At 54.2% G+C, this 13,153-nt stretch overlaps 1 protein-coding gene across 1 annotated transcript in view; it reads left to right on the top strand.

Annotated features, from left to right (window-relative positions):
* The window catches only part of LRRC75A (leucine rich repeat containing 75A), a 91,398-nt gene that overhangs the window by 53,286 nt on the left and 24,959 nt on the right, over positions 1-13,153 (top strand). Inside the window, exon 3 of the mRNA XM_064467771.1 lies at positions 4,741-4,853. Within this exon, the coding sequence (XP_064323841.1) occupies positions 4,741-4,853 (113 nt within the window). The remainder of the gene's footprint in view (positions 1-4,740; positions 4,854-13,153) is intronic.

Here is a 13,153-nt window from a genome sequence, read left to right on the forward strand (position 1 = left end):
CGCTCCTTGTGCAGGGGCTTCGCCCCCGTGCAGCTGCTGCTCGAAGCAGCGCAGGTTTCTCCCCCGCTGACGCAGGGGCTGCGCAGGCGGGTGCGAGGTCGTGGCACCGAGAGCTGTTGCAAACTCTCAGATGTTTCCAGGTGTGCAGCTGACGGATCTGCAGGGAGATAGCTCGTCACCAGCTCGTCACCAGCATTTATCAGCTGGCCTGTGAGCGTGGTGCGAACAACAAGGGCATAACCCAGCTCTACGAAACAGGCTCTTCCCTGGCAGCATCATCGGCTGGGAAAGCTGAACTCTCTGTATGGTCTGTCCCACCTCCTCGACTCCGAGATGCTTTGCAGTTCTCCCAGAGGTTGGAAAGCTGAATAACAAATGCACATTCCCATGCACGTGCACCACGATGCTGGAAGGAGCCGGGTCTTTCACTGTGTCACTGGCGACGCCTTTGCAGGAGATTCATCCCTGTGTAGTGTTTCGGGAACGATTACGGCTGCAGCTTGGTTCTGGCGGTAAGACAGTATGCGTAGTGAAAACGGCAGCTCTCATCGTATGTGTCCTGTACTTGATTATTGTCCCTTCTACGGGAGGGGCACGTAGCGTTTGCCAGCCCAGCGCTGCGGGTTTGAATTTCTGCAGGTTATGGTAAGTCTGTCTTGCCACTCGTGCACCCTCTGAACGCAAAAAATAGCCAGCCTTATATTGACCTTACAGCTGTAGCAAAGGAGTTGTTCGATAAGTGGTGTAACGCAGGTGGGGCCCAAAGACCTTTTGGCCAGTGCTTTTGCTTTTGAGGGAAGCGGTCCATCGCTGGAAGCAGCCCGGGGGGCGGCAGCAGCCTCTGCCCGCCTGACGGGGGTTGTGCCGTGCCGGGGGCACGGGGCACAGAGGAGCGTGCTGGAGGGAGCGCGGGAGCGTTACCTTGCAGCGGCATTACGGTGCAGGGCTGGCACGGCGTCGGGAAGCCTACGGCTGCCCAGGGGACAGTGCTCGGCGGCGGCGCTCCTGTCGGTGTCGTGCCCGATCCCGCGGCTCCCCCGGCAGCCCGGCGCGCGGTGCTCTCCCCGGCAGCCGGGCAGCGACGTTAAAACTTACTCAACATGAGTGAGCTGGGCTGATTTTTCAGTTGACTCAGTTTTCAACAAGCTCTTGGGCTCGGTCCCACCAGGGTGTGCGTCAGCGTCAATTATTTCCTGATAGACTTGGATCATAAACAGCGAAAAAGCCTTTGTTTAGACCATCAGACAAACGTCCAGCTCTGCCTTTGGCACCGCATCAGCTAAATCCCTCCTCCTGCACACGTGTTTTGTGCAACCCAGGGCAGCTGTCGTATGGCGGGGGTCAGGCCCGGGGCTGCTCTGGAGCCTCCCACAAAGCTCTTGGGAGGAATTGCAGAGGTTTAGGAAGGTACCTAAAAAAAGTGGGTTCTTGAAACAGAGCGCTTTGTCTCTCACTCGCGGTCAGGTGAAGTGCAGCGATGGGAATGAGATGCGCAGAAGCAAGGGGCCCAGCCCCAAAATAGCGTGTCGTATGAAGGCTCTGAAATGAGCTGTTTGTTTATCCTAGTGCTAAACTGGGGCACTTATCTACAGACCAGTGTGGAAAAGACCATACTTTTGTGGCTGGCTTATACCCTCGCACGGTTCCAAAACCAGGAGGAGATGCCTGAGTTGCTGCGTGCAAAAGCCATGTTCTCTAAATCAAGTTTTAAAACCCCAAAATAGAAGTAGCCCAGGCCCTGCAGAGCTTGTGAGTCGAGCTTGCTTGTGAAGAAAAAAGGGCTGAAAGAGTGGCCTGGTGAGGATGGCCACGTGAAGGATGAGCTGGTCGTGGCCACCAATGTAGGGAGAGAAGGATGAAAATATGCTTTGCTCTGCTCTAGCGTCTTTCCTTGGAGCCCCCGACGGGCTGCTTTGGTGTTGAAGGACAATTTGCCGCGTCCGTTTGAGGGGGTTTCTCTGGGCTGGATTTCTCAGAAACTGGCTTTACGTGAAGCCCGGGTCTGAGCTTCCACCGGCCGGCCGCACACACCGCTCGGGAGGTCTGGCAGCTGCGCCCCGGGGCCGGTGGGAGCGCGCTGCTTGGGGAGAAAACCCTGCCGGGGGAGAAGATGGTCCTGACACACTTGTACCAGCAAAAACTTGTTTCTTCTACTTTTCTGCTTTTTTGCCACATTGCTCTTGCGAATTGTTTCACTTCCCCGACAGTTCAGTTGTTGGGATAATACTGGAGACGATTTTAATTGTCTCTTTCAGGATTATACTGGAGGCAATTTGCAGCACTGAATTGCAGCACGGTGCCTTCTTACTCCACAGCATTTTAGCACATTCTTTCCTTTCCACCAAGAGTTTTTCCACGTGATGCAGTGAGGGCTCGGAGGTGGAAGCCCCTGCGCAGTGCTGAGGGTGGACTCTGTTATCTCGGTGGCTGTTGCAATGCTTTGCAAGGGTAACGGCTGAAAAAAAAATGATTAAATGAACGCTCAGGGCACCAGGCAGCTTGCTGTGGATATTATGCAAAGGTAAAAAAACAGGGTAGGTGTCAACATTCGTGGTGTTTTCTCCTCGCATTAGGGTTGCTGGTTACACGCGAGGAAGGTGTTGCTGGCAGAAAGCAAATGGGGAGCAGTTAGAGGGAGCAGCATGGGCTGCTGCCTTCCCAAAATGTTTTAAGGCATTAATTAAAGAATGGCTCTGACATGCTTCCAGACCTTCCAGTGGAAAACATGGAATAAAACCTTCTCTTTCATTAGATTTTTCTGTGTTAACTTGACAGGCTGAGCCTCCTAGGGTTCGCGTGTGTGTGTGTATATATATATATCCGAGCAGTAGATATTTCTCGCCGCAGGGTCGCCAGCAGGAGGGGAGATTTCGGCGTGCCTGAGGTTTAGCATAGGCTGATGCCTTGTCGAAATTTGCGGGATTAAAACCCATATTTCAAGTTACGCATAGTGATAAATAAGGTGTTGAAAAGTATGGGTTTAAATATGCTCTTAAACCTTATTTCCTCGTCCGCAAACTGGGAGGCAGGAGGCACGGCCGTCGAATGCTTGCAGAGCTCAGGCGCGGATGGCTCCTGGCGTGCGCGGTTTCCAGCTCGTGCCGGCACAGCGCTTTCCCGTACACCGTGCCCTGCCGGCGTCTGCGCATCCTGAGTTTCTGCCGGAGCCGCCGAAATCGCCTGCCCCTGCGCACCTGATGGAGGGGCGAGTGCTGGTGCAAGCATCGCCCCGGAATTAAATCAGCTTTCGATTAACGTTAGTTGCCGCGTAAGCGCTTGGATGTGTCTGGGAGTAAACTGCCCCGATTTCTGCCAAGGCTTCATATCTTAACAGAGTGGATTGAACAGAAAAGCTAAAGACCGCGAGTCCTGCGCTGCTATTTCTGCTCCAGCCACCCGCAGATATGCCCTTTCTGTGAAACCCTGAGAAAACCTGCTGTAATTGTTTCCCTGCACACCCGGAGGTGATTTGTCAAAATCCCTATTGCTCCTTGGTTAATTCAATATTTATAATGTCTTCATAAGGCTGGTCCCGCTCTGCTGGCTTGGAGGAGCGATGGGAGGATACATTGCATAAATTAGGCTGCATGAAACGTGCAGCCCTGCCGGGGCGCTCGGGCTCGAAGGGAGGACGTGAAGGCAGCAGTAATTGGGTGTCCAGGCAGAGAAGGTGCAGCATCTTCCTCGGCATCCCTGCCCAGCCCTCAGCAAGGTCCTGAGCGATCGGCGTGAATGGAGAGCAGCGGTGAGCCGAGCCCTGGCCTGTTTTAGGGCTTCCTATTCGGTTTCTGTGTCTTCCCCAAGATGCAGCAATTTCATAAAGCCAGGCAGGTGCCACAAAGTGTTGCATCCTGATTTTTTTTTTAAATCATTATTGTTCTTTAGGTCAGGTTAATCTCTGCCTGTGACCTTTTGGAGAGCAAGCCAGGCAGGGCAAGATGGGTGGTTTACGTTATTGGATGTCGTATCATGCGTTAGTGTGTAAAGATCTCGAAGTAACACATGACTGAACAGTACAGGTACTGGCATTTGTATTTTGTTTTATTTTTAGGAACCAAAATTTCTAGAATTAAATTCTTAGAAACTCTCAGAGTTAAAGTTTTCCAAGCCACTATCCTTTTGGGTGGAAATTTTAATTGGAATTGAGAAGACTCCACCAAAATCCCCGTTTTCCTTGAAGCTTTTTTTCCCCACCTAACAAATATGTTTTGAGAGTTTCAGATGAGCGCCGTTCCTGAGACCTCCATCAGCTCACAAAGCCTCTTAGTGTTTGCTCTTTTGTAAAGCAGTTTTGACTGTAATGGATGGGTTGTTTGGGTTTGTTTAATCGATGTCCATAAAATTCTAGTGCTGAAAGCTGTTGTGTAGCGTCAAATGGTAACAGCGCCGCTGCTGAATGAACCGCAGAGAGGCGACCCCGCCGTGCGATGCCCTGAACCCCAGCACGGCCGCCAAGGGACCTCGCCACCCTTACCCGGGCAGGGCTCGTGCACCCCCGCGTTGCCCTCCGGCAGCAGTGCCCGCGGGCGGGACAGGGCGGCCCTGGTGAAACGCCCCATCCTCGCAGCATCTTAGTGATCACTGGGGGGTCTTTTTCCCTCCCTTCCTACACAAGTTTTAGTGCGGTCCCTTATGGCTTGCCAGCTCCCAGCAGAGAGCTGCTCCGGGGTCGGAGCGTCCCACGGGCATCACAGTCATGCTGCAGACACCTCACCTGGCGTCCCCCCCTTGTCTTCACAGGAGGGGGACTCCCTCGGGGCCATGGAGAAGCTTTGCCGGCAGCTCACCTACCACCTCAGCCCGCACTCGCAGTGGAGGCGCCAGGGCATCATGAAGAGGAAACCGCAGTCCTGGTGAGTCGGCGTTCGAAAGCCACCGTCCCCCCGGCGCGTCTCCCTCCCCTGCCGGGTGCCCGAGTCCCTGGGACCACCCGCAGGCTCAGGAGAGTGGGAAGGGGGGGTTTTTCCCACAACGCTTTTGGCCACGGTGCGCAAACGTGGGTGCTGGTGGGAGCTGCCTGTTGCACACCTGCAGCAGTGGGAGGAACAAACCCACCACAGAGAAGGGAAGCGCTTAACGCCGTTAGCCAGGGCTGCAGGGGAGCCGGGAGGTCAAGCGCGTCTGAGCTTGCCACAGCCTCCAGAATCTTCACTTGTCCCCAGCTGTCTCACTGGCGTTCCCCCCATGCATGGTTGTGCCACCAGGTTGCTTCGTGCTCACCCAGAGGCGTTTCCCTTTTCCATTTTCCGTTCCCTGGTTGCAGAGGAGAGCAGCACGGTGGCACCTGGGGAGGGGGAACGGGCTGGAAATCCTGAGCCGTCCGTCCTCCAAACGTCCCCGTGCTGGGCATTGGAGAGCAGGAGACAAACTGCTCCAAGGCATCCTAATTAGCTGGTAATTAATGTGCCGACACCTGTCGCCATGCACGCCGTGGCTTGCAGCGCGCTTACACAAAGGGAACCGTTTGATTAAAAATAGCGAGTAAATGACCCAGGTCCTCAGCAAAGCATCCCAGCTGCCGACGTCCTGGGTCCGTGGAGCCAATAAACCTGTGGGTGAGGCCGATGGGAGCAAAAAAAGCTCTTTGTTTTCCATGATGTTATGCATTACATATTTAATCTATTATTTTTGTTTAAGGAAGTGAGAAATACAAAAGAAGCTGCAATCTGGCAGAGTCAGGATTGGTATCCAGGTGCTCGCGCACGGTCCCAAGAGAGTTGTGGTTCCTGTTGTAGTAGATGCTATTTGTAGCCATAGCGGAGACTAATCCTGTGGGAAAACTTGGTCTGAATATAGAAGAGGGGAGGAAAATGGGCACAAAAAGGAAAACAGACGTGAGGGAATAAAGGACTGCGTGGCCGAATAGGATTAGGAGCACGTCTCCCAGAGATCTGGCTCAGCATCCCTTGCACCCTCGTGTCCTTAGAGACCCAAACGTGGAGAAGCTCCTCCGTGCCATTGGCAGTGGTGACTGTCCTTTCTGTGTTGAGCGGTTTGAAGGTGTGTTGATGACTAAGGTCTGCTCCTTCCCATAAAGCAGCAGAAATGGAGGGAGGATGCTGGGGCTGTGTGCCGCGAGGCTGGGCGCCGCGCACAGAGCTGGGTAGTGACCCAGGAGCTCAGTTACCCTCCTGGGTTCTTCTCTTAAGTAGAATAGGAAACCGCACCCCTTGTCACCCCATCAGGGCACTATTAAAGTTGTGCTGATGTGGCGGTGGGGAGCTCTTCAGAGCCCAAAGGACAAGAAATTCTTGAAAATGAAGGAATTTAAAGCAGTGCTTCGTGCCACTCTGTCTTTAATCACCAATCCCTGTCCTTAATTACCAGCTTGGAGCGGTTGTGCGAGTGCGTCTGCGTGCAGAGATCTGCGAGGCTTTATCTTGCAAGCCTGCTGTAACACTTCCCTTTTTCTTGGTGTCATCGTATTGCCATGTCCTCGGATGCCCGCGGTCAAATCTTTGGTGGGATAACATCCCTTCTTCGCCAAACGCCTGCTGGCAGTTCCAGCAGGCCTCGGGGGGCATCGCCGCAAGCAGTGGGGCAGATCAGTCCCCCCTGGACCCCCTGGTCCTGGGACCCCCGGTACCTCTGCCGAGGTCTCGCCAGCGCGGTGTGCAAGAGCCCTGCAGCTCGACCGAGCGCTGAGCAAAGCCACGTAGCTGTAGCTGGTCGCACCAGAAATGTGGCAGAATAATCGCACGGGAAGGTTGCTTCTCCTTATCCTGCAACTAATCGGAAGCGGAGCAGCTGGAGGAGGAGGAGGGGGGCATATGGTAGAGAGAAATGGAGCTGATTTTTCTTTTTTTTTGGGGCAGTCATGCTACGGCCCGGCAGCCTGCCGCGCAGGCAGAGGGGGAGGCTAGCGCTTTCTGTTTCCTTCTCACCCCGGGCATCGCATTCGGTGCGTGCGTGGGAAGAGCCGAAGCGAGGGAGAAGCTCTCCGTGTTGGCTGCCCCGCTCTGCCGTGCTGCCTGGCACCAGAGCACCCAAACCTGTGCCAAATTACCTTTTTTCTTTTCATGTTAGAAATCTGTCTGTCTCTCACTTGCTGTCTCCCTCTCCGTACCTCCCTCTGAATTGTGTATATTTATATGAAACATGCGGGGTGAAAGCCAGGGTTTTGCCTGGAAGGGTAGCCAATCGCAGGAGGATGAAACTAGCCTGCTAAAATAATTCGTGCATCTCCGGCCCTGCCTAGGGACACGGTTAGAGTCCAGTGTTTAACTAAGTGTTGAATTAGATCCTGGAATCTCCCTGCTCCTCCTGCTGCCGAGCGCTCGCCTTCAGCATCGCAGAAGCAGACCTGGTAATCGAAGCTCCGCGCGGCCGCCGTTGCTTTGGAGCACGGGCTCGTGCGCGCCGCGGGGAGGGAGGAGGCGTTTACCGGGGGAGACGGCCTCCGCGGCTTGGCTGTGCCCTTCCCGTCCCTGGAGAGCTGTGGCCAGCGCGTTGCCTCTGTTTGCTGCCTGTGTTGCCGCTGTGCACAGGAGCAATAGCGGGGAGCGGGGCGGGGCGGGGGCGGCGGTGCCTGCCCCTCCGGCTGAGCAGTGGGCAGCGGCTGGAGGAATGTCGATTATTCATATCGTAACTCTGAATCTAGCCCCGTTTTACATCAGGTAAAACCCTTTTTCGCACACAGTTCCTGTTGATGCCGCTGTAGTGTGAAGCATGGAAAAATTCAGGGTGAAGCAGCTCGCTTTGAGCGCTGGAATTAAATGGGGTCAACCTGGACCTAAGTCCGTGGATTTTTTAACTCTGTTGTTGCTCTGCAAGAAGCAGAGAAACCCCCAAAAGAAGCCTGTGCCTGCCCTGAGCCTGGTACAGGGGGTTCACACTGGCGTGAGCCAACGTGATGCTTCCTTCACCTTCTAAAATCATTTTATGTTTCAGAGCTCCTGGCGCTTGCTCGTGCAAATCCTCCCCCCAGTGCTGGGACATGTGAAGAGCCAAGGATCTGACTTTTTTTCTCAATTCACATGGGTTTTTCAGGTGGTTTTACTTAGCTCCAGCCAACCTTCTTTTCTTTGCCGCTTGTCCTTTTTGCTGCCGGCGGGGTCAGCCTGGACGCGGGGTTCAGACGCGATGCGGGTGGGGGCAGCAGCTGGGAGCGTTTAGCACAGCACGAGGGAGAGGGGAACGTCAGCCCCGGTATGGGATCTGCCCCATGGCCGCACCAGGAACGCTCCCGACGAGCGTTCACGGGAAGAGGGGCCGTTTGCCCTTTCCCTTGGCAGGGAGTGCTGCGGAGCGCCTGGCCGGCTTTCCCACACCCCTGTGTGAGATCGCTCCTATGGCTGATGGAGGATCTTAATTATTTCCCAAGTATTCATGTACGTAAAGGATGAATCATGCCCATAGGTGGTCTAAACAAGGTCTTAAACAACAGCAACGTTTTTTGCTGGCTCTAGTAACACCAGGAATATAATTTATTTGTTGTTTTTTTTTCCTAAATGCAAGAGTTGCCTCTCTTTGAGACATGCCTGCTGGTGTGGAAACCAGCTCGGCCCGCACGTTGCCTGCTGCATGTGGCACTGTGCATGCAGAGCATAGCTTCATAGGATTTTTCATATTTAACTTGTGAACACAGATCAGTCGAACCCCATGGGCCAAATCCTGCAGTGATAATGCCAACACAGCTTCTGCAGGTACCCAGCTAGGGCAGGGAGCGTTCGGTTGTGGCTTGCAGAGCAGATACCTACCTTTATACAGCTGACTTTCTTGGTGAACCGGAGGTGTCACAACCCCCCTGTTAACTCCGTCCACCCTCCTGATGCAAGAAGCGGGCAGAGTCGCCCTGCGCCGCTCAGCCTGGGGCTCCAAAGCAGGTCAGAGCTAGACCTGTCGCTGCCTTGCTGCGGTGGGATGTCACATCGGTCGGTGGGACGTCACCTTGTTCCACGGGATGCCACATCGTTCCTTGCGCTTCCGTGCATCTCAGCTGCTAGGATTTTCCCCTCTGCCTTTCCCCCATCCCTTAGCAGCATCCACCTTGTTTACAGGCTTTCTGAGCTGTCTCTCTCCTTCATTCCAGTCCAAAAGCCCCTTTATTGCTTTGCTGCACTAGGTCTTGTTCGGCTAAATCCCAGTTTAAACAGAGTATTCCTTCATCTCCACTTGACAAGCCGCACTAGTCACTGCGAAACCGCATTCCTGCTTTGTTATGCATTGCTCTAACATGTCGGTCTGCGGAGAAATTAGCTGCTCCTCAGTCACTCGAGGAGCGTTCTTGTTCATACTAATTTATTGTGTTTTACCACAATAGCCACTGGGTTCTTAAGATAACTGTGGTAGCGAGGGACAAGGCCAGTGAAGAGAATGTGGAGCTGCCGTGTCCGACGAAGGTGGCACAAGTGCGCCGGGAACCACTGAGGTCTGTATCTGGAAAAGTCAGGTCTCTTCCCAGGAGCCTGCATGTGGATTTAGGATCTGAATATTAGGTACTTATTTTCTTCACTCTCTTAAAGTTTAAGCCTAATTTTCCATTTTGTTGTTGTTTTTTAACTCCCCTTAGGGACTGAACCAAGCACCCACGGGGATGCTCTGCTCGTGCATAACCTCAGGAGGTTATTGCCAGTGTGAAGGGTGAGCCCCTAATTCCGCAGCCAAGGGGGTCTTGCAGCCTCGCACGTTTTGGCTCGCGGCTCATCACTTGGGCAGCACTGGTTGTTCTGCAGCTCGAACAGTTTTGCAGCTCGAAACCCGTAATTTTTCTCTCAGGACAGGTTAGGAAAGTTGTCTCGAATGTGTTGTAATTCTCTGAGGTGGAGGATATATTTAATCATGAAAGTGTCTGACAGTAGCTGTCATTTTCTGCCTCTCTCTGAGGGTTGGTATGAATAGGGTGAAAGCAGCAAACAGCTATTTTTCCTCTGTTGCCATGCATTTCTGCAGGGAAATTACCGCCTGTGGCCAGGCCTCAATGGGAGCCGCACTGGGGGTGTGAAAGCCCCTGCATAATAGGTACTTCTCCGTGTAATATGTGCAAATTACAGGGCTATGCATGATAAAGTAACACAGAATCTGGTGTTTGTTTTCTCTGATTTTCCTGGCCTAAGCAGGGCCGAAAATGCAGCGACCGTTTCCTCTCGCTTTCTGCATCCCTCCGGCACCGGCAGCGCCTGGGTAGGAACCAAGCACCGAGCTGCCCTGTGACACCTTGCTTTGCAGCAGCTCCTGACGAAGCAACAAGTCAGGGAGGACAGCTGGCAGCCCAGGGCGGGAGGTAACCCCCCCCCGGCATTGGTTTAAGGGCTGATACCTCCAGCCCCTGCTATCTGCAGGGCTTGGCCCAGCAGCCACAGCGTGCCGTATCCATCGTAAGCCAGCTCCATCAGCACGGTCTGAAAATACTGCTGCTGAGGGCAAAACCCTGCTTGATTCATCCTGCTCCAGCCCTGCCTCGGGCTCCTGCCTTGCTCCCAGCACCCAGGCCCACGGCGCATTTGGGACTGGGGCCGTTTGGGGTTTGAGCGTGGGTTTGCACATCCACAGGCTGGATCTGAGGCTGGGAAAATAGGTGCTGCCAAAGCAGCTGTCCTGGAGAGGAGGATGGAGCTGTGTCTGCTGCTTTTTGGAGGCAGGAATCAGCTTCACAAGGGGAAATGCAGAGAATAGGTTTCCCCTGATAGTTTTTTCCCTGCAGAAGGGTGCTGTGTGCCTGGGACAAGCCCCCCTTGCTCCCTGTCTGCACGCAAAGCTAAACCCCCTTTTCTTCAGAGTGGAAGAGTGTGGCAAGTTGCTTTTTCCTGAACAAGACCCTATTCAGTTGTAAAAGCAACGTGTTGCTTTCCAGCGCTGAAAGAAGACGCGCAAGCACCTCTCCCGGCCCCGTTGTTCCTCACCTGCAAGCATCTCCCATTGCCTTTGCATCCTGCTGCGGTGGGATGCGGGAGGCCGCTTCCCCAGGATTTTGCCCAGTGCTTGGCCCAAAGGCTTCACTGGAGCATCAAGCGTGATGCCGTGGAAACCTGCCAAAACATCCGACAGGAGGGGGAATAAGGCAGGTTTGGCAGGCGTGCCCACGGTGGCATGCTGGTGGGGTTTGGGTGGTCCCTTGCTGCTGGAGGCAGCTGGAAGTGTGCTTTTCTCCCTTCCTTTCAGGGTCAGCATAGCAACGGTTTGGAGGCGTTTCGCCTCTGTTCGCCCCCCCAGCTCCCGTTTCACTGTGGCACCCAAAGCACTGAGGGCTGCCCGTCCTGCCTCTTCCCAAACCATTTCACCTCCTCCAACCGAGGCACCGCCGCTTGCTTGGTTTTCCATGGTATTGCTTTGTTTTCCGTGGTGTTAAAGGAGGTGTGGAAACACGCCCGTAAAACACATTTCACTGAGGAAGAATGGTTCAGAGTCCTCCTTTACACCTGGGGGTCAGCCTGAAGTCCCCTTTGCTCTCTTAAGACCCTCTGATGTGAAATCACTAGAAATCATCTTGGAAATGCCTGGCTGAAAATGCAAATGAATAGTTTGTGGCAGCTTTTGGAGGCTCCAGCAGGCTGTGGCAGTTTTTAACCCATGGTTAACTGTGGGTTGGATGCCCTCCATTGCACCCGGCAGCCAGGTACGGAGGCCTGTTAAAAGAGAGGAGCGTGTTTTGATTTAGTGACCAACTTACGGCGGTTAAGCAGCCTTGTTTTGTTGGTAGGAATGATCTTTTTACCATCCCACTCCTGATTTCATCAGGGGCACAAAACGTTTCTGTCCTCGAGGAATGCTGGGGCGCTGATATTTCATACTTGCTTGCAGTTCTTTACAAAGCCCTGGTGAAGCAAAAGTTCCCCTGTCACGGGGCGGGGGGTGGGGAAGCCTGGTGCGTGAATAACGTGCCCTTCCTTTTGAGAAGCGAAAGAGAACGAATGTTTGTGGATGAAAATCCTCCGCTGCTGCCGGGAGCTTGTGGGCGCGCGATAGAAGTTGTAGCTCCTGCAACAAACGGTCTCTTCAGAGCATCCAACACAAATCCGCTGTTGGTGGGAGGAGGCTGGAGCAAGAATTAGGCAGTGTCTCGTCTTCATTAAAATCCCGTCTATGTGTACGTGTGTGCGTGCACAGCAGGCGTTTGGTAGCTGCCGCAGAAGAGCAGAGAACATGTGAGCGGGAGACCTTTGGGACCCACGCGTTGGCAATCTCTTCTGTGTCAGCGGGGCTTTGGTTTGCTCTGTTTTGGGGTTTGGTTTGATCTGTCCTGCAGATCAAAAGGGACAGAGCAGCAAAGTGCTTTCCAGCATATGGCGCAAATGCTACGAAAACGAGACTGGGGCGCTGCCTGGTGCTGTGACTCCGGCGCGTGTCGCAAATCACTCTGCCTTCGCAATGGAAGGCAGGCAGTTTCCAACCCTCCGCTCCCCCCTGCATGGCCTGAGACTTCGTGCGTGTGTTTGGGATGGAGAAAAGGAAAACTCTGGTTCCTGGTGGCTCTTCAGGCTGCCTGGGGTTGGGAGCTGAGGCCGTCAGGCTGCGTCAGTGGGATGCTTGGCCCTGGCTTACAGGTAGGGTCCTGCATCTCACAGGGTGATGTGGGTGAGGGGCAGAGGTGCTCCCGGCCGTGGCGGGTCTTCTGACCTTTGCTGGGTCGTATCACAATGACCGAGCTCTGCAGCCTCGTGCCACCTGCGCGGTCGCTGATTCTGTATATCCTCGCGCTGACGTCCGTCTCGGGTTGAACACCTGCTGCGGTGGCAGCGATTTGGTGATGGCTCGGGAAGCTGCATCGCCGCGCAGGGCGGGACTGGCTGGGACCCTCCGCAGCAGGAGGCTGCCGGGGCTTGCCCTTGTCTTCGCCCAGGCGCGTCGCTGCAGAGCTCCCAGCCGCCTCCGGCTGTAGCACAGAGCTCTGCTTGTCTCTGAGGAGGCTGCGCTCCGGAGGCAGGCAGAAAGCGATTCATTTCCCAGGGCCGGCACTGAACACCAACCGCTGTCTGCTTGTGCGTGGCAGTTGTTGGTAAGAGCTCTACTGGGGCAGGGCAGAGCTTTTCCCTGTGTGTATCCTGCAGCATTAGAAATATTGAGATATTTACTATGTTTTTTTTCTCTTAATTGCCCTAAGAGCACAAGAGAGGCCGTCGCCAAGCTTATCGTCCCCTGCCTTTGTGATAGTACCAAGAGGGTTGGAAATTAGAATCTCATCTCTGCACATTGCTATGGTTCAGCATTCAAATCC

This window comes from Phalacrocorax carbo, chromosome 17 (assembly GCF_963921805.1).
Source record: "Phalacrocorax carbo chromosome 17, bPhaCar2.1, whole genome shotgun sequence".
Lineage (NCBI taxonomy): Eukaryota > Metazoa > Chordata > Aves > Suliformes > Phalacrocoracidae > Phalacrocorax > Phalacrocorax carbo.